Source organism: Gorilla gorilla, chromosome X, assembly GCF_029281585.2.
Source record: "Gorilla gorilla gorilla isolate KB3781 chromosome X, NHGRI_mGorGor1-v2.1_pri, whole genome shotgun sequence".
NCBI lineage: Eukaryota > Metazoa > Chordata > Mammalia > Primates > Hominidae > Gorilla > Gorilla gorilla.
In genome coordinates this window covers 59,483,725-59,503,780 of record NC_073247.2, presented here as the reverse complement: position 1 = coordinate 59,503,780, position 20,056 = coordinate 59,483,725, and the positions used below count along the sequence as shown (strand labels likewise).

The following is a 20,056-nucleotide window of genomic DNA, read 5'->3' as shown; positions in this document are numbered from 1 at the left end:
TATAAGGCTGCATTGCGCACATTGCCTCAGGCGGCTGCTTTAGGAAGTAGGTATCACTTCCTCCACGGACAGTTTGCATTGCAGGCAATGGAACCAGTGGAGAAACCTGGTAGACAACACCTTAACCAACTGATTCATGTTCATGTAATTAACAATTGGACTTATCAACATCATGAACTCCTTGATATGATGTGATTAGAAGGGCACATCATCTCCATGACATTCTTGCCCAAAACTCATAATCTCAGTCTAATAATGAGAAATCACAAGACAAATCTGTATTGAGGGGTGTTCCAGAAAATAAGTGAACTATATTTTTCAGAAGTATTTTTTGGACCAGGCGTGGTGGCTCACACCTGTAATCCCAGCACTTTGGGAGGCCAAAGTGGGTGGATTACCTGAGGTCAGGAGTTCAAGACCAGCCTGATCAACATGGTGAAACCCCGTCTACTAAAAATACAAAAATTAGCTGGGCGTGGTGGCACGCACTTGTAATCCCAGCTACTTGGGAGGCTGAGGCAGGAGAATTGCTTGAACCCAGGAGGTGAAGTTTGCGGTGAGCCATGACGGCGCTGCTGCACTCCAGCCTGGGCCACAGAATGAGACTCCATCTCAAAAAACAGAAAAAAAGGCCGGGCACGGTGGCTCACACCTGTAATCCCAGCACTTGGGGAGGCCGAGGCGGGTGGATCACGAGGTCAGGAGTTCGAGACCACTCTGGCCAATATAGTGAAACCCTGCCTCTACTAAAAATACAAAAATTAGCCGGGCGTTTGCGGGTGCCTGTAATCTCAGCTACTCGGGAAGCTAAGGCAGGAGAAATTCTTTTTTTTTTTTTTTAATGAGACGGAGTCTCACTCTGTCGCCCAGGCTGGAGTGCAGTGGCGCAGTCTCCGCTCACTGCAACCTCCACCTCCCGGGTTCACACCATTCTCATGCCTCAGCCTCCTGAGTAGCTGGGACTACAGGCGCTCGCCACCACGCCCAGCTAATTTTTTGTATTTTTAGTAGAGATGGAGTTTCACCATGTTAGCCAGGATGGTCTTGATCTCCTGACCTCGTGATCCGCCTGCCTCGGCCTCCCAAAGTGCTGGGATTACAGGCGTGAGCCACCGTGCCCAGCCAAGGCAGGAGAAATTCTTGAACCCAGGAGGCAGAAGTTGCGATGAGCCAAGGTCGCGCCACTGCACTCCAGCCTGGGTGACAGAGTGAGACTCCATTTCAAAAATCAAAAACAAAAAACAAAAACAAAAACAAAACCAGGTCTGGTGCAGTGGCTCACGCCTGTAATCCCAGCACTTTGGGAGGCCAAGGCAGGCGCATCACGAGGTCAGGAGATCGAGACCACCCCGGCTAACACGGTAAAACCCTGTCTCTACTAAATATACAAAAAATTAGCTAGGCCTGGTGGCATGCGCCTGTAGTCCCAGCTATTCGGGGGTGCTGAGGCAGGAGAATTGCTTGAACCTGGGGGGGGTGGAGGTTGCGGTGAACGGAGGTTGTGCCACTGCACTCCAGTCTGGGTGACAGAACGAGACTCCGTCTCAAAAAAAAAAAAAAAAAAAGCAGAAGTCTAAAGTCTTTTTTTTTCTGACATGAAGTCTTGCTCTGTCGCCCAGGCTGGAGTACAGTGGCGCGACCTCGGCTCACCGTAACCTCTGCCTTTGCTGCCCAGGCTGGAGTGCAGTGGTGCAATCGGAGCTCACTGCAGCCTCCAACTCCTGGGCTCAAGCGATCCTCCTGACTTGGCCTCCCAAAGTGCTGGGATTACAGGCATGAGCCACCGTGCCTCACCTTTAAATACATTTTAATGAATTTTGTTGTATCTTGAAAAGCAAAGTGGTTTTACCCTTGAGATTCCAGGGCCCATGCCAGAATGCCCAGAGCTTCTATACCTGGAAACACGGCCATGAGATTGAATAATGGGTTGCCTCTTTTTAAGACCATTCTCCAAACCACCATACTAATTTACCTTCCAAAATATGGTATGTCCCCATTTCATTTAATTTTATATTTTTTTCTTTTCCTTTCTTTTATTTATTTATTTATTTGAGAGGGAGTTTAGCTCTGTCACCCAGGCTGGAGTCCAGTGGCACGATCTCAGCTCACCACAACCCCTGCCTCCTGGGTTCAAGCGATGCTCCTGCCTCAGCCTCCCGAGTAACTGGGATTATAGGTAACCACTACCACACATGCCTAATTTTTTATTTTTAGTACAGATGGGGTTTCACCATGTTGGCCAGGCTGGTCTCGAACTCCCGACCTCAGAGGATCTGCCTGCCTCAGCCTCCCAAAGCGCTGGGATTATAGGCATGAGCCACCGTGCCCAGTCCATTTAATTATATTTATAGCAGCTGGTCATGCAGTGGCTCACGCCTGTAATCTCAGCACTTTGGGAGGCCAAGGCAGGCGGATCACCTGAGGTGAGGAGTTTGAGACTAACCTGGCCAACATGGCAAAATCCCACCTCTACTGAAAATAGAAAAATTAGCCCAGCGTTGTGTCAGGCACCTCTAATCCCAGCTACTCAGGAGGCTGAGGCACGAGAATCGCTTGAACCCGGGAGGTGGAGGTTGCAGTGAGCCGAAATCACACCACTACACTCCAGCCTGGGCAACAGAGTGAGACCCTGTCTCAAAAAAATATATATATAATATATATATATTTAATATATATAATATATATATATTTAATATATATAATATATATATATTTAATATATATAATATATATATATTTAATATATATAATATATATATATTTAATATATATAATATATATATATTTAATATATATAATATATATATATTTAATATATATAATATATATTATATATATTTAATATATATAATATATATTAAATATATTTAATATATATATTAAATATATTTAATATATATAATATATATTAAATATATATATTATATATATTATATATATTTAATATATATTATATATATTAAATATATATAATATATATATTATATATTATTTAATATATATTATATATAATATTATATTATATATAATATATAATATTATATTATATATAATATATAATATTATATTATATATAAATATAATATTATATTATATATAATATATAATATTATATTATATATAATATATAATATTATATATTATATATAATATTATATTATATATTATATATAATATTTTATATTATATATAATATTATATTATATATTATATATAATATTATATTATATATTATATATAATATTATATTATATATTATATATAATATTATATTATATATTATATATAATATTATATTATATATATTATATATATAATATTATATTATATATTATATATAATATTATATTATATATATTATATTATATATTATATATAATATTATATTATATATATTATATATTTATTATATATTATATATATAATATACATAAAATATATATATTATATATAATATATATTATATATAAAATATATATATTTATTTACAACTTCCAATGTAAAGGCGTATTTCTTTCATCCAAGGTGTGTGCTGTAATTCATTTACTGCATCCCCTTCTGTTGATAATTTAAGTGGTCTTCAAGCTTTTGCCACAATAATATGATAATGAATCTCATAAAAAATTATTTTACACATCTTCAATGATTTCCTTGAGCCTAATTTGTAGCAGAATTATATAACTCTTTCTTAAGAATATTTAAGTATCTGTCATCTACTGTACAAACTATTTTATTTTTATTTTACTTATTTACTTTTTTAGAGGCAGGATCTTGCTCTGTCACACAAGCTATAGTGCAGTGCCACGATCATAGCTCACTGCATCCACCAACTCCTGGCCTCAAGTAATCCTCCTGCCTCAGCCTCCCACAGTGCTGAAAGTACAGGTGTGAGCCACCACACCCAGCAACTCTGTATAAGCCACTCTATATAAACTCTTTTTTTTCATTTTAAATTTTTTTTCATTTTCTAAGGCAGAGTTTCACTCTGTCGCTCAAGCTGGAGTGCAATGACGTGATCTCGGCTCACTGCAACCTCCACCTCCCGGGTTCAAGCGATTCTCATGCCTCAGCCTCCTGAGTAGCTGGAACCACAGGCGCCTGCCACCATGCCTGGCCAATTTTTGTATGTTTAGTAGAGACAGAGTTTTGCCATGTTTGCCAGGTTGGTCTTGAACTCCTGGCCTCAAGTGATCCACCTGCCTCGGCTTCTCAAAGTGCTGGGATTACAGGCATGAACCACCGCACCCTGCCTGTATGAACTCTTGAGGTCCTACACGAGAGAGATCTGTCTCAATAATCTTTTTTTTTTTAATTTTCTGACTGCTTCATTTTTCCTTCATATCAGTAATCTTTGAAGCCTTAGGACCTGGTTCTCACAATATGTTTAATGTTGCTATATGTATATGTGTGTGTGTTGCCCAGGCTGTAGTGCTGTGGCCTGATCACCGCTCAGTGCATTCTCAACCTCCTGGGCTGAAGTGATCCTCCCCACTCAGCCCTCTGAGTAGCTGGGTCCACAGATGTGCGCCACCACACCCCATTAATTTTTAAATTTTTTTGTAGAGTCAGGGTGTCACTAGGTTGCCCAGGGTGGTCTCAAAGTCCTGAGCTCAAACAATCCTCCTGCCTAGGCCTCCCAAAGTGCTGGGATTACAGGCGTGAGCCACTAAGCTCGGCACATGTTGCTATATTTTTAAAATATGTATTTAAATGTCTGTGTTCCCTACTAGACTACAAGTTTCTTTTTTTTCTTTTTCTTTTCTTTTCTTTTCTTTTTTTTTTTTTTTTTTTTTTTGAGACAGAGTCTCGCTCTGTTGCCCAGGCTGGAGTGCAGTGAGGCAATCTTGGCTCACTGCAACTTCCACCTACCAGGTTCAAGCGATTCTCCTGCCTCCACCTCCCGAGTAGCTGGGATTACAAGCATGTGCCACCACACCCGGCTAATTTTTGTATTTTTAGTGGAGATTGGGTTTTGCCATGTTGGACAGGCTGGTCTCAAACTCCTAACCTCAGGTCATCTGCCTGCTTTGGTCTCCCAAAGTGCTGGGATTACAGGCATGAGCCACTGTGCCCAGCCTATTTTATTGATATTTGAATCTAGTGCCTTGTTGAGTATTAAAATCTGACATCAGTAGGCACTATTCTTTTTCTTTCTTTTTTTTTTTTTTTGTTTGTTTTTCTTTTGTTTTTGAGACTGAGTGTCACTCTACAGCCCAGGCCGGAGTGTTGAGATCTCGGCTCACTGTAACCTCCGCCTCCCCGGTTCAAGCGATTCTCCTGCCTCAACCTCCCGAGTAGCTGGGATTACAGGCATGCGCCACCACATCCTGCTAATTTTTGTATTTTCAGTAGAGACGGGGTTTCACCATGTTGGCCAGGCTGGTCTCGAACTACTGGCCTCAAGTGATCCGCCCGCCTCGGCCTCCTAAAGTGCTGGGATTACGGGTGTGAGCCTGGCCAATAGGCACTATTTCTTTCTTTCTTTCTTTTTTCTTTTTTAAGACGGAGTCTCGCTCTGTCGCCCAGGCTGGAGTGCAGTGGCAGGATCTCGGCTCACTGCAAACTCTGTCTCCCGGATTCAAGCAATCCTCCTGTCTCAGCCTCCCAAGTAGCTGGGGATACAGGCACCGCCACCACGCCCGGCTAATTTTTGTATTTTTAGTAGAGACAGGGTTTCACCATATGAGTCAGGCTGGTCTCAAAGTCCTGACCTCAGGTGATCCACCAGCCTCAGCCTCCCAAAATGCTGGGATTACAGGCATGAGCCACCACGCCCCTCTAATTTTTGTATTTTCAGTAGAGACGGGGTTTTTTATGCCTATTATTTATTTTATGTCTATTATTTATTATTGTACACAACTGACGCTCCATCCCCCCCACCCCCGACCTTTTTCTTTTTTAGAGATGGGGTCTTGCTCTGTCACCCAGGCTGGAATGCAGTGGTGCGATAAGAGCTAAGTGCAGCCTCGAATTCCCAGGCCTCAGGCCATCCTCCTGCCTCAGCCTGCGGAGTAAATGGAACTACAGGTGCGCGCCACCACACCCAGCTGATTATTTCTAAATGATTTACTTCGTCAACACTTCCCACATAAGTAGGGCACACATTAGGCGCTCCATAAATACTTGTCAAACGCCTACACGAAGGAAGATTAATTTCTGGCAAGAATGAATCCACCTTCCACCATGCCTACCCCGCTAAAAACTACATTTCCAGCCAGGCGTGGTGGCTCACACCTGTAATCCCAGCACTGTGGGAGGCCGAGGCAGGAGAATCACGAGGTCAGGAAATCGAGACCATCCTGGCTAACACGGTGAAACCCCGTCTCTACTAAAAATACAAAAATTAGCCAGGCGTGGTGGCGCATGCCTTTAGTCTCAGCTACTCGGGAGGCTGAGGCAGGAGAATCGCTTGAACCTGGGAGGCGGAGGTTGCAGTGAGCCGAGATCACGCCACTGCACTCCAGCCTGGGAAACAGAGCGAGACTCCATCTTAAAAAACAAAACAAAACAAAACAAAACAAAACTACATTTCCCTGGGTGCTTGGCGCGACGCGCTCCCACCACGTTTGAAAGAGCGACAATTACTTCCCACGGCCCCTTACCGCCCCCTCCCGCCGGTGCCACAGTGGTTGATGGGAAGGTAGTTTTTACGCACTTTGGCCGGCCCCTAGCGATCTGAACCCAAACTAAATTTCCCAGCAAGCAGCGCGCCGGCCTGGGAAAAGGAGCAAGATGGCTGACTCCGAAGAGGGTGTTTTGCCGCTGACGGCTGCTTCCACTGCCCCAATTTCATTCGGCTTCACTCGCACGTCCGCACGGAGGCGGCTGGCCGACTCGGGAGACGGCGCGGGGCCATCTCCGGAGGAGAAGGATTTCTTGAAAACCGTGGAAGGGAGGGAGCTGCAGAGGTGACGCGCCGGGTCTTTCACCCCTTGGAAATCTCTGCGGTGGGCGTAAGCGGGAGGGAGGAATCTCAGTTGTTTGTCTTGGTGACAGTGACCTGTTAAGCCTGAAGCACAGCCTGAGTAAATTCGTGGAGGCCAGAAGGCGGGAGTTTATAGGAGGGGGTGAGGAAATTGGGCCTGATAGCCGTGGGAATTGCGAAGAGAGGATGTATTACTGAGAAGAAGTGTCTTTAGGACTTGAAGACACTAAGGTCTGTGCGTTCTGGGAGAAGGAAAGAATGAGAAAATGACAGGACCTGCTAGTGTCTCAACTGAAGTGGTGAGGCGTCTCCGATATGGGAAACGGGATGGAGCGGCAGATTCAGGTTGATGGAGGCCACCATCAGCTTAATGAGGAGAGGAGAGTCTGAGGGGTCTGAGGGAGGGATTTCCAGAAGAGAATCAGGCATCTAGGAAGCTGTTTGGGAACCTGTAGCTGGGGAAGGTCTGGGCTGAAGATAGTGATTTGTGGGCCATTGTGGAAGCCGGTATTGAGTTAAACAGAGAGTGCAGGACTTATTTCTCGAAGGCACTGACATTTATGAGTTGGGGGCACTGGGGAGATAATCCAAAGAATGCACGATCAGAGAGGTACAGGAGATCCAGACATGGAGTAGGGAAGACATGGTCTGTGGGGCTGGGGTGAGTTTGGCTCTTGTGTTTTCTCTGAATGAAGGAGTGTGACCCACTGACCTTGCCATTCTCCCAACCCCACCCCTCTGTGTCCACATCAGTGTGAAGCCCCAGGAGGCCCCCAAGGAACTCGTCATCCCTTTGATCCAGAATGGCCATCGCAGGCAGCCACCAGCCTGGCCCCCTGGGCCATCCACAGATACTGGGGCCTTGGCGGATGGGGTGCTGTCCCAGGCTGTGAAGGAGCTCATTGCGGGTGAGTGATGCCCCTTTACCCTTCCCCAGTGAAGGAAGAAGAGGAAGAAGGTGGAAGGATAGAGTGGGACTTCATTGCTCCCTCCTATTCTTCCTTTAGAATCCAAGAAGTCTCTGGAAGAGAGAGAGAATGCGGGTGTCGACCCCACGCTCGCTATCCCCATGATCCAGAAAGGATGCACCCCCAGCGGGGAAGGGGCAGACAGCGAACCCCGGGCAGAGACAGTGAGCTGGCCCCTTGTCCCCCTCCTGCCCCAGCCTTTCTTTGCCCTGTCTGCCAGGCTGTGTCCCTGCACATAGCAGGGAAAATCTGTGTGTGTGCTAGAGGCCCGCCACCTGCCCCTTCTCCTGTCATCATTTTGGAAGCATTACCAAATGAATCTGGGTATCTGGATGCTAAAAACGTACTTGAATCCTAGGATTATCTGAATGAGGTGTGCAGCAAAGGGAACAGGAAATGTAAAGGCCCTGAAGGTAGACACTGCCTAAAGTGTTTGCGGAACACCAAGGAGACCAGTGTGACTGAAGTGGAATGAGTAAGGGGAAGGGGTAGTAGACGAAGTCAGAAAGGAGATGGGGGTGCTAGACCAGGCAGGGCCTTGTAGGCCATTGTGAGGACTTTGGCTTTTACTCTGAGTGAGATGAGAGCCTGGACAAGCCCTGAGCATAGATGAAATATGATTTATGATTTGACAGTATCCCTCTGGCAGCTGTGAACAGACTCATTAGTGAAGGTGGAAGCAAGGGGATGAGTAGTCCAGGCTAGAGATGCTGGGGACTTAGACCAGAGTGGTCTGGAAGGATAAGTAGGATTTAGTGAGAGAGGGAAGAACAGAGTGAGTACTCCTGTTAGTAGTAACAGCCCAAGCAATGGCATAGTGGCAGAAAATCGATATGGTGTGTGTCCATCAGTGAGGCAACATGTGGTGTATCTGGAGTGAATGGGAAGGAGTGATGATGGGAGGTGACAAGAGGGGACGTGAGAGGCATGTCTACAGAAGTAACCAAGTCTGTCTTTCATACCCACAGACATGACTTTTCACCTCTTCTTTCATAAATTTCTTGCACTGCTTCTTTTGAGTCTAGTTCTCCTACAGCCCCACACCACTCTCTCTTTCAACTGAACTGTTCTCTTCAGCCTTCAGATGTGCCCTGGTTTCCTTCAACTTTTTTTTGTTTGTTTGTTTTTTGTTTTTTGAGATAGAGTCTTGCCCTGTCGCCCAGGCTGGAGTGAAGTGGTGTGATCTCAGCTCACTGCAACCTCCCGGTCCTGGGATCAAGCGATTCTCCTGCCTCAGCCTCCCAAGTAGCTGGGATTACAGACACATGTCACTACCGCCTGGCTAATTTTTGTATTTTTAGTAGAGACGAGGTTTCGCCACGTTGGTCAGGCTGGTCTTGAACTCCTGACCTCAAGTGATCTACCCACCTCAGCCTCCCAAAGTGCTGGGATTACAGGCGTGAGCCACTGTGCCCAGCTCCTTCATCTTTAAAGAAAAAAAAGATCCTCACTTCCCTCTTCATCCTTTCATCCTGTTCCAGCTTTGGCCTCATTCTAATTTTTCCCCTATAAACCTCCTCCTGCAGCTTTCTACATATCAGGTGACCAAAAATTCCATCCATCCTTCCTCTCACTCAGCGTAAAAACCTTGGAGTCAGCCAGACGCGGTGGCTCACGCCTGTAATCCCAACACTTTGGGAGGCTGAGGCCGGCGGATCACCTGAGGTCAGGAGTTCAAGACCAGCCTGGCCAACATGGCGAAACCCCATCGCTAGTAAAAATACAAAAATTAGCTGGGCATGGTGGCACGTGCCTGTAATCACAGCTACTCGGGAGGCTGAGGCAGGAGAATCGCTTGAACCCAGGAGACTGAGGTTGCAGTGAGCTGAGATCGTGCAACTGCACTCCAGCCTGGGCAACACAGCAAGACTTCATCGCAAGAAAAAAAAAAAAAAAGAAAACCTTGGAGTCATCATCAATTCCTCTCTTTATTTCGTGCCCCATACAATATGCCAGCACAATCCTATCATCTTTTTTCAAAATGACACCCAGAACTGACCACTTCTCACCACCACCAATACCACTGCAAAGGGCTGAGCCACCAGCATCTCTCATCTGGACTATTAGAGTAATTTCCTCACTGGTCCCTCTTGTGGCTCCCACCTGGCTCAAGGTCCTCTGACTCCTGCCCAGCTCTCCTGATTTGGTCTCTTCCCCACCCTTCTCTGCTGTCTACTCTCACTCTCTCCATTTCAGTCACGGTGACTTTCATGATACCCCTCACACATACCAAGCCTTGTCCGGCCTCAGGGCCTTTGCTGTTACTATGCTTTCAGCTTGGGACACTTTCTTCTCATATCCTCATGGCTCCCTCTGCTGTCATCTCCTGATCTCTGCTTAAATGTCAACCCAGTGGCACTCCCTCTCCATCCCTCTGCATCTTCTTACCCTGTTTTCTTGTTCTTTATGTCACCACCTGACATATCATGTTTTCTGGGTTTTATTTATAGTATGTCTCCACAACTAGATCAGAAGCTCTGCAGGGGTAGGGGTTTTTGTCTGTTTGGTTCACAGCTTCATCCCCAGTACCTAGAACAGTACTTGCCATAGACAAGGTGCTTTATATTTGTTGAAGGACTGAACATGGAGGAGTACAGTGAGGGATGGAAAGAGGAAATCAAAACTCACCCTTGAGCTGATTGGAAAAGACGCGTAGCAGGTCTCCCAGTGGGGGGCAGCAAGTGCACTTCAAATAGAAGACCCAGTGTAAGCAAAGCCTGACCCTCCTTCCTCTACCTGAACCTGTAGGTGCCAGAGGAGGCTAATTATGAGGCGGTCCCCGTGGAGGCCTATGGGCTGGCCATGCTGCGGGGCATGGGCTGGAAACCTGGCGAGGGCATCGGCCGCACCTTCAATCAGTGAGTTCTGGGATAGGGTCGAGGGGACAGACAGATCAGGCTGCAATCAAGATCCCCAGGGTCACTGCCAAACCAGAACCACCTAGGCAGGGAGGGAGGATACATTATCGCCCTAACTAATTCAGCAGCCCCTTCCACTACTGTTTTAAACTCCCATTTGCCCTTTGAAACTCTAATAGAATCCCATTTATATAAAGTTTGCCTCTAGGGGCATCAATTTCCTCATCTGAAAAATGGGGGTAATAGTACTGACTTCATAGGTCTATTGTGAGAGTTAAATGAAATTATACACATAGGCCAGGTAGTGGCTCATGCCTGTAATCCCAGCACTTTGGGAGACTGAGGCAGGAGGATCACTTAACTCCAGGAGTTTGAGACTGGCCTGGGCAACATAGGGAGGCCCCATCTCTACAAAAGATTAATTAATTTTAAGAAAAGAAATTAGGGCCGGGTGCGGTGGCTCACACATATAATCCCAGCACTTTGGGAGGCTGAGGTGGGTGGATCACGAGGTCAGGAGATCGAGACCATCCTGGCTAACACGGTGAAAGCCCATCTCTACTAAAAAAAAAAAATACAAAAAATTAGTCGGGCATGGTCGCGGGTGCCTGTAGTCCCAGCTACTCAGGAGGCTGAGGCAGGAGAATGGCATGAACCCGGGAGGCGGAGCTTGCAGTGAGCCGAAATTGCACCACTGCACTCCAGCCTGGGTGACAGTGAGACTCCGTCTCAAAAAAAAAAAGGAAAAGGAAAAGAAATTATATACATAAAGCACATACAGTAGGCCCTGACCCCAAGAAAGCGTAGACTAAACATTTGCTATTGTCATGCAGACTTGGAACCCTTTCTTCACAATTGCAAACTCAATAATTCTGAAAACCAAACATTTTTTCATAACCCATTGGCAGCCAAATATGACCTGAATTGGCGTTGTTTTTTTTTTTTTGAGATGGAGTCTCTGTCTGTCACCCAGGCTGGGATGCAGTGGCGCAATCTCGGCTCGCTGCAGCCTCTACCGCCTGAGTTCAAGTGATTGTCCTGCCTCAGCCTCCTGAGTAGCTGGGATTACAGGCATGCACCAGCATGCCTGGTTAATTTTTGTATTTTTAGTAGAGATGGGGTTTCCCCATGTTGGCCAGGCTGGTCTTGAACTCCTGACCTTAGGTGATCTACCAACCTCGGTCTCCCAAAGTGCTGGGATTACAGGCATGAGCCACCATGCCCAACCATGTTGAGTATTTATAATCTGGTTTCTCCTGCTCGGTGTGAATATTCATATGATTTCCCCTGTAGAAATAGTATATTTGGTTACAGCGATCTGCCTCTGATCTCACTGTAGATATTATGTAATAGATGGTATATGCAGCATGTTATTAGGTTGAACCAAATGAAATTGCTGTTTCTGTAGGTCAAAAACAGTCCTAATATGAGATCAGAAAGGGCAACCTTGAAAATATTGGTGGGGGCTGGACACGGTGGCTCACACCTGTAATCTCAGCACTTTGGGAGGCCAAAGAGGGCGGATCACCTGAGGTCAGGAGTTCAAGACCAGCCTGACCAACATGGTGAAACCCTGTCTCTACTAAAAATACAAAAATTAGCCGGGCATGGTGGCATGCGCCTGTAACCCCAGCAACTCGGGAGGCTGAGGCAGGAGAATCCCTTGAACCTGGGAGGTGGAGGTTGCATTGAGTCGAGATCGAGCCATTGTACTCCAGCCTGGATGACAAGAGCAAAACTCCGTCTCCAAAAAAAAAAGAAAAGAAAAGAAAATGTCAATGGGGCGGGTGGGGCGGGTTTGGGCAGGAAGAGGAAGTAAATAAGGTGTTGAAGACTGTTACATCCTCTCCAACAAACCCATATACCTCCCTGCAGAGTAGTGAAGCCCCGTGTCAACTCACTGAGGCCCAAGGGGTTAGGGCTGGGTGCCAACCTGACCGAGGCCCAGGCCTTGACCCCCACTGGCCCCTCCCGCATGCCAAGACCAGATGAGGAGCAAGAGAAAGATAAGGAAGATCAGCCTCAAGGGCTGGTGCCTGGAGGAGCTGTGGTGGTTCTTTCTGGCCCTCACCGAGGCCTCTATGGGAAGGTAAGGAACCAAGATATCCCGGGAGCCCAAAACAGGCAGCAGGGAAGGTTGATCTGAGGGTCAGATGGAGGAATAATTGGATTTGAGGTAGAAAGGCTGGGACTCCTAGTCTTTTAGGTCTGCTTGGCCCACTGCCTCACTCAGTAACCCAGGACCACTTGCTGGCCTTCGTGAGCCTCAGTTCCCAGCTAAAAGGAAGAGAATGCCATATGCCACAAGTCCCTGAAGATTAAATGCTTAAAGGATCCAAGGAAGCCCCACAGTCAGCTGAGGGAGACACAGGAACCAGACCTGGTCCCACTTCTCAGGGGTCAGAGTCTGGTTGGGGAGACAGAGGAAGCAGGCCTCTTAGAGGTAAGGGGTTGACATCTTGGTCCTAGGAGTGTGGGTGGAGTCCACAACCCCTACCTGACTTCTTCCCCTCAACACTTTAGGTGGAAGGCCTTGATCCTGACAATGTTCGGGCCATGGTTCGTCTGTCTGTGGGGAGCCGGGTGGTGACTGTTAGTGAGTACTACCTGCGGCCTGTCTCCCAGCAGGAGTTTGACAAGAACACCTTGGATCTCAGTGAGTGAGCCTCTTGTAGAGCTAGGGGAGTTGGCAACGCATTCCTAGGGGTGGCAGGGCCTGGCTAATGGGGTGGTTTTAGATCTGCATCAGGGAGGGGCAGCAGTGTGCCTGGCAGATATGACTTCCAATCAGAGGTCAGGAGGTGAGAATGGACATAAGTGACTTACTCCATTTGATTGGAGAAAGGTCGATGTCATACCCCTGGGTCTGTAGCCTGTCTCTGAGTGAGAAGAAACAGGTGCAGAAACCAATTCCTACCTTCGAGATCTTTGTCCATTTGGGGTGATGAACCTCTCTTTTACTAGGGAGTGAGAACTGCTAGGATTAGGGTGTGATCAAGAAGGAAGGAATTCTAGGCAGACAGAACAGCACAGGCGAAGGCATTTCGGTAGGACGGGGCAGTTTGGCAAATGGGTACAGACAGAGCTCTCTGGGAATCTCTAGTCCACACTAGGTGAGCATTGTTGGTGTGGGCTAGGTTGGCTGCGGGAGGGTTCCTGAAGGAAGCTGAAATGGTTGAGAGGTGGGGGAGAGGCATTCTACTAGCAAATGCATGAGGGGTGAGAGGGGCACTTTGGCAGGTGGGAGGTGGCTCTAGGCTGAGACATGGCCTTGGAAGGAAAGGGCAGTGAGACACTGAGGCTCTGTCCTGGTTCTCCTCATAACCTCTTGAACAGGCCAGGTGAGCAAAACTTCCTTCCCCAGGGCAACAGAACGGAACTGCCTCATCACGGAAGACCCTCTGGAATCAAGAACTCCACATCCAGCAGGACAACTCAGAGAGGAAGCGGAAACACCTTCCAGACCGGTGGGACTCTGAGCATGCGGGAGGGGTCAAGAAGGCAGGGCTGTGGGTAGGCTCGAGCAGCCAGGGAAGGCTTCCAAGGCAAGGCAGGCTCGTAGAAGGAACGGGGAACTGCACTGTGGGTGGGTTTCATAGCATAGGCAAAGGGAGGGCAACTGGAAAGTGCATCTGATGAAGAGCTAAGCCTGGTGCTGGCACCTTCTCCACAGACAGGATGGGCCTGCAGCCAAGAGTGAGAAAGCAGCCCCCAGGAGTCAGCACTGGTTGCACAGGGACCTGCGTGTGCGGTTTGTGGACAACATGTACAAAGGAGGCCAATATTACAACACCAAGGTGGGAACCCTGCAGCCTGAGTCCCCCTCCCTCTCCTAGGGACTGGGCCCCCCTACCTCTCTAAAATCTCACATCCCCCTGACCTGTATCCCCAGATGATAATTGAAGATGTCCTAAGCCCAGATACCTGTGTATGTCGGACAGATGAAGGCCGAGTCCTGGAAGGTGAGTTTGAGCAATGGCAGCTGGAGGTTGATCAAGAAGAGTGTTTTAGGCCCAGAGCCTGGCCCAGGCAAAGCTGGGAGGTTTGGCAGAGTTCAGGTATTTTGCAAGGCCTAGCATCCTCTTACAGAACATTAGACACTTCCATGATGGTGGTTATCTTCAGCCCCACTCTCCCAGTCTGTCAAGTTTTCTTTTTTTTTTTTTTTTGAGACAGAGTCTCACTCTGTCACCCAGGCTGGAGTGCAGTGGCGTGATCTCGGCTCGCTGCAACCTCCACTTCCCAGGTTCAAGCGATTTTCCTGCCTCAGCCTCCCGAGTAGCTGGGATTACAGGCAAGCATCACCACACCTGGCTAATTTTTGTGTTTTTAGTAGAGACAGGGTTTCACCATGTTGACCATGCTGGTCTTGGAACTCCTGACCTTAAGTGATCCTCCTACCTTGGCCTCCCAAAGTGCTGGGATTACAAGCGTGAGCCACCGCGCTCGGCCTCCGGTCTGTCAAATTAGCATGGAATTTACTATTTCTTCCTCTTGTGATTGGTGCCTTAGTGAAGGAATGTGTATTGAGCTCTCAGTGCAGGACAGGGGTTAAAACATGCCCACAATAAAAGGTGCCTGTTGTTATCACCACCACCCTTTATTACAGTGATTTTTGTAAACTACTCCTTAGGCTACCTCATCTGTGAAATGGATGTGGCGGGACTCCCATCTGTCAACAGGGTGTAGAGTGGCTCCAGGGAATACAGGAAAGGCCCTTCTTTTTTTTTTTTTTTTGAAACAGAGTCACTCTGTCACCCAGGCTGGAGTGCAGTGACGCAATCTTGGCTCACTGCAACCTCCGCCTCCCGGGTTCAAGCTATTCTTCTGCCTCAGCCTCCTGAGTAGCTGGAACTACAGGTGCCTGCTACCACACCCAGCTAATTTTGGTATTTTTAATAGAGACAGGTTTTCATCATATTGGCCAAGCTGGTCTTGAACTCCTTACCTCGTGATCCTCCTGCCTCAGCCTCCCAAAGTGCTGGGATTACAGGCATGAGCCACCACACCCAGCTGAAAGGCCCTTCTTTTTTTTTTTTCTTTTTTTTTTGAGATTGGGTCTCATTTTATCACCTATGCTGGAGTGCAGTGGCACCATCATGGATCACTGCCACCTCGAATTCCTGGTTTCAAGCCATCCTCTCACCTCAGCTTCCTGAGTAGCTGGGACTGCAGGCACTCACCACCACGCCTGGCTAATTTTAAAATTTTTTGTAGGCTGGGCGCGGTGGCTCATGCCTGTAATCCCAGCACTTTGGGAGACCGAGGAGGGTGGATCACCTGAGGTCAGGCGTTTGAGACCAGCCTGACCAACATTTCAAAACCCTATCTCTACTAAAAATATAAAATTAGCCAAACGCAGTAGTGGGTGCCTGTAATCCCAGCTACTCAGGAGGCTGAGGCAGGAGAATCGTTTGAACCCAGGAGGCGGAGGTTGCAGTGAGCCAAGACCACACCATTGCACTCCGGCCTGGGCAACAAGAGCCAAACTCAGTCTCAAAAAACAAAAACAAAACAAAAAAATCTGTAGAGATGAGGTCTGACCATCTTGCCCAGGTTGGTCTCGAACTCCTGGGCTCAAGCGATCCTCCCAACTTAGCCTCCCAAAGTGCTGGGACTACAGGTGTGAGCCACCACGCCTGGCCAGGAAAGGCCTTCTGACAGGACGCTGGTTGGGCTGGTCCTTGCTGTGGGCCTCACTCCCCTCTCCCTTATCCATAGGCCTGAGGGAAGACATGCTGGAGACCCTGGTTCCCAAGGCAGAGGGTGACCGTGTGATGGTGGTGCTGGGCCCACAGACTGGAAGGGTGAGTCTCAGACCTGGCAGTAGAGGTTTGTGGGTCGTTCAGGGCCTGTCCCAGGGTCTAGGCTTGCCTTGCTGATTCCACTTCACCTCTGTTCCAGGTGGGACATTTGCTGAGCCGGGACAGAGCACGGAGCCGGGCTTTGGTGCAACTGCCAAGAGAAAATCAGGTGGTGGAGCTTCACTACGATGCCATCTGCCAGTACATGGGCCCTAGTGACACAGATGATGACTGACCCATGGGACTCCTCCCATCCCCCAGGCTGGTACCAGTTCTGTACCATATGAGAAAGTTGCCTTCAGAAGGTGGGAAGATCATTGTTCCATCCTCTACTTCTGGTGCAGTCCTGGGACAAGGACAAGGGAAAGGGATGGGTGAACCAGTAAGGAAGCTAGAAACAAACCCAATATTTACCAAAATTTAGGGTATAATAAAAACCATTTCAAGTACTTAATAGAAAGATGAAATCATAAGTGGTATGATGAGCTGCGAGTTAAGGTGGGAACTGAGTTGACTGAGGTGGGAACCATTTCACTTTTCAGCCTTGCTTTTCTGCTCAGGGTACAGGACAAGTTAAAGGACTCATTTGATTGTGAGCTCACTCTTGGAATATAGAAACTATGAGCTTGGGCACAGTGGTGCATGCCTGTAATCCTAGCACTTTAGGAGGCTGAGGTGGATGGATCGCTTGAGCCCAGGAGTTCAAGATCAGCCTGGCCAACAAGGTGAAACCCTGTCTCTACTAAAAGTACAAAAATACAAAAAATTACCAAGGTATGGTGGTGCATGCCTATAATCCTAGCTGCTCAGGAGGCTGAGGCAAGAGAATCGCTTTAACCCAGGAGGCAGAGGTTGCTGTGAGCCCAGATTTCGCCACTGCACTCCAGCCCGGGGGACAGAGTTAGACTCTGTCTCAAAAAAAAAAATATTTAGATGCTGTGGAATCTGAAATACTGTATCTCTGAACAACTTTCTGAGCAAGAACTCTAGCAACCAGCAGCAAAGTATGCTTTCACTCTCAGTTTAGAGCAGGACCCCAGAGAATATGCTGAGCCTGGGGTCTTCCTCTGTTGCCCAGACTGGAGTGCAGTGGTGCAATCATAGCTCACAGCAGCATTGACCTCCTGGGCTCAAGCGATCTTCCCGTCTCAGCCTCCCAAAGTGCTGGGATTATAGGCACTGGAATGAGCCACCGTGCCTGGTCTCTGGCTTGTATTTTGTTAATCGTAGGGAGGATATTCCCAACTTCTCATGTCCAGTAGTCCGTTTCCTATGCTTTATGCACTTCACTCTGTCAAGGAGGCCTCCTCCTTTCTCCAATCATAATAAACCAGCCTTGGTAGCACCTTTGAGAAGGGCTAAAGCTCCCCAGGGAATGGCACTGGGGCTCTGTCTCTGCCTGTAACACAACATAACCTGGCCATTTCAGACACCCTCCATCTCCTCCCCGTGCCACAATGCTAAAGTAGATATCTCATCAGCTTCAGATTTCCTGGAATTCATCTTTCTCCTAAGCCTACGCTTGAAAATGGGGCACAAAGTTCTTGAATATGGCCCTTTGTCCAGAACACCTAGCTCCAGCCAAAGCGCCTGGTCTCCCTTGACAGGCCACTGGGACTTTTTCTGCTTTGCCTTGAAAGGAGCCCTGCTGATCCCCATTTTGAGGACAGGGCTCCTTACATTCAGGGAAGTGTGGACAATATAGGGAGGCCTTCCCAATATGCCCCTTGTTCACTGTGCACAAACAAAGCCTTGTATCTGAAGACGCTTTGAATCTGTGCAGTGTTCTCTCAGCTTGCTGCCTGGCACCTGCCTGCTGCCAAAGTTGCTCTTGCGGCAGTGGTTACTGCAGCAACGGCTTCTGTGAGCCCGAGAATTCTCTACAGGCCCCTCACAAGCTGGGGACTGTGACCTGTACAATTTGTCCAGACTGGCTTTTTTCACATCACAGGGATTGAGCAAGAGGTAGATTAAAAGGCATCTGCCTCTTCTGCCAAGCCCCCAGAAGTTTCCCTGGCAGGGGTCTGCTTCTGTTAAAAATTGTCCAGATGCCAAGCCTTGAATTTGTAGCAGCAGACTCAGGAAGCAATTTCTTTACCTTTCAGAGAGGAGTCAATTATTGAGGTGCTGTGGGTTGCTGTCTGGGCTGTGTTCGGTGGCAGATATGGACAGGTCAGCTCTTCTTTTTAAAAATTTTTTTTAAATAATTTTTTATTTTAAATATAAGAGAGACAAGGTCTCACTATACTGCTCAGGCTGGTCTTGAACTCCTGGGCTCAAGTGATCTTCCCATCTTGGCCTTCCAAAGTGCTGGGATTATAGGCATGAGCCACCACTCCTGGCCTCAGCTTTTTTTTTTTTTTTTTTTTTGAGATGGAGTCTTGCTCTGTCGCCCAGGCTGGAATGCAGTGGCGTGATCTTGGCTCACTGCAACCTCCACCTCCCGGGTTCAAGTGATTCTCCTGCCTCAGCCTCCTTAGTAGCTGGGATTACAGGTGCATGCCACCATGCCCGGCTAATTTTTGTATTTTTAGTAGAGACGGGGTTTCACAATGTTGGTCAGGCTGATCTCAAACTCCTGACCTCGTGATCTGCCCACCTCGGCCTCCCAAAGTGCTGGGTTTACAGACATGAGCCACCATGCCCAGCCTCAGCTCTCTTTTCTAACATTCCTTCCTCAGTCAAGGGAATGCTCCCCTCTACTCCCACACTGAGGCCACCTCTTCATCTCCATGTCTGCAGCACCACGCAGAGGGATGAAGTATCCAACAGCTTCTAAAGCTATCTAAGTGGGGGCAGGTCCTCACCAAGTCCCCTATCACACCAATTCATTCAACAAACATCTCTTGAGCTCTTACTGAATGCCAGGTACCATCCTGCATGCTAGGGGAACCGTATGGAGTAAATCACTTAATATCAAGACCCTACTATATGCCAGGCAGCATCCTGGGTACCGAGTATGGAGCTACAAACAAAACAAACATCCTTGCCCTTGTGGGGCTGACACTCCACCGGGGCTGAGACAGTGAGCAATAAGCAGAAGTAAGTGATGGAAGATGTTATAAGAAGCTAAGAACCATGGGGGAAAGGGGCAGTATTAATAGGATGGCCACAGAAAGCCTTAGAGAGAAGGTGACATTAAGCAACGGTATTAAGGAAGTAAGGGACGGTCATGCAGCTATCTGGGGAAAGTGGTCTAGGCAGGGGAAATGAAGTGCAAAGACCCTGTGGTAGCACTTTTGCTAGCATGTGTGAGGAACAGCCGGGAGGCTGGTGTGGCTGCAGGGGAGTAAGTGAGGGAGAAGGTGGTAGGAGGTCAGGTCAGGGAGATCCTGTAGTGCTGTTAAGGTCAGTCCACTGGAACTACTATGGCTTTTGTTCTGACTGAAGTGGAAATCATGAGAAGCCTCCATATAGCCACTGCTAAAGACTGCCAGTTGACAACTCCCCACTTGCCATACACCCCCCACCATGTGCACACAGAACCACTCTAAATACATT

The 20,056-nt window shown here is 47.7% G+C and overlaps 1 protein-coding gene across 4 annotated transcripts in view; it reads left to right on the top strand.

The window, feature by feature from the left end:
* GPKOW (G-patch domain and KOW motifs) overlaps nt 1-17,004 on the top strand; it is a 43,873-nt gene extending 26,869 nt beyond the window's left edge. Inside the window, exons 2-14 of one of the 4 annotated variants that reach the window (XM_055375753.2) lie at nt 2,057-2,176; nt 5,903-6,027; nt 6,700-6,908; nt 7,679-7,833; nt 7,933-8,057; nt 10,642-10,751; nt 12,627-12,840; nt 13,275-13,407; nt 14,116-14,218; nt 14,425-14,548; nt 14,644-14,713; nt 16,473-16,558; nt 16,656-17,004. In XM_055375753.2, coding sequence (XP_055231728.1) covers nt 6,016-6,027; nt 6,700-6,908; nt 7,679-7,833; nt 7,933-8,057; nt 10,642-10,751; nt 12,627-12,840; nt 13,275-13,407; nt 14,116-14,218; nt 14,425-14,548; nt 14,644-14,713; nt 16,473-16,558; nt 16,656-16,790 — 1,476 coding nt within the window. In that variant the 5' untranslated portion in view covers nt 2,057-2,176; nt 5,903-6,015 and the 3' untranslated portion in view covers nt 16,791-17,004. Of the gene's footprint in view, nt 1-2,054; nt 2,177-5,902; nt 6,028-6,699; nt 6,909-7,678; nt 7,834-7,932; nt 8,058-10,641; nt 10,752-12,626; nt 12,841-13,274; nt 13,408-14,115; nt 14,219-14,424; nt 14,549-14,643; nt 14,714-16,472; nt 16,559-16,655 lie in introns of those variants that run through there. The other 3 variants (XM_004064135.3, XM_063702985.1, XM_055375754.2) reach the window with 3 other exon arrangements.
* The last annotated feature ends 3,052 nt before the right edge of the window (nt 17,005-20,056 follow it).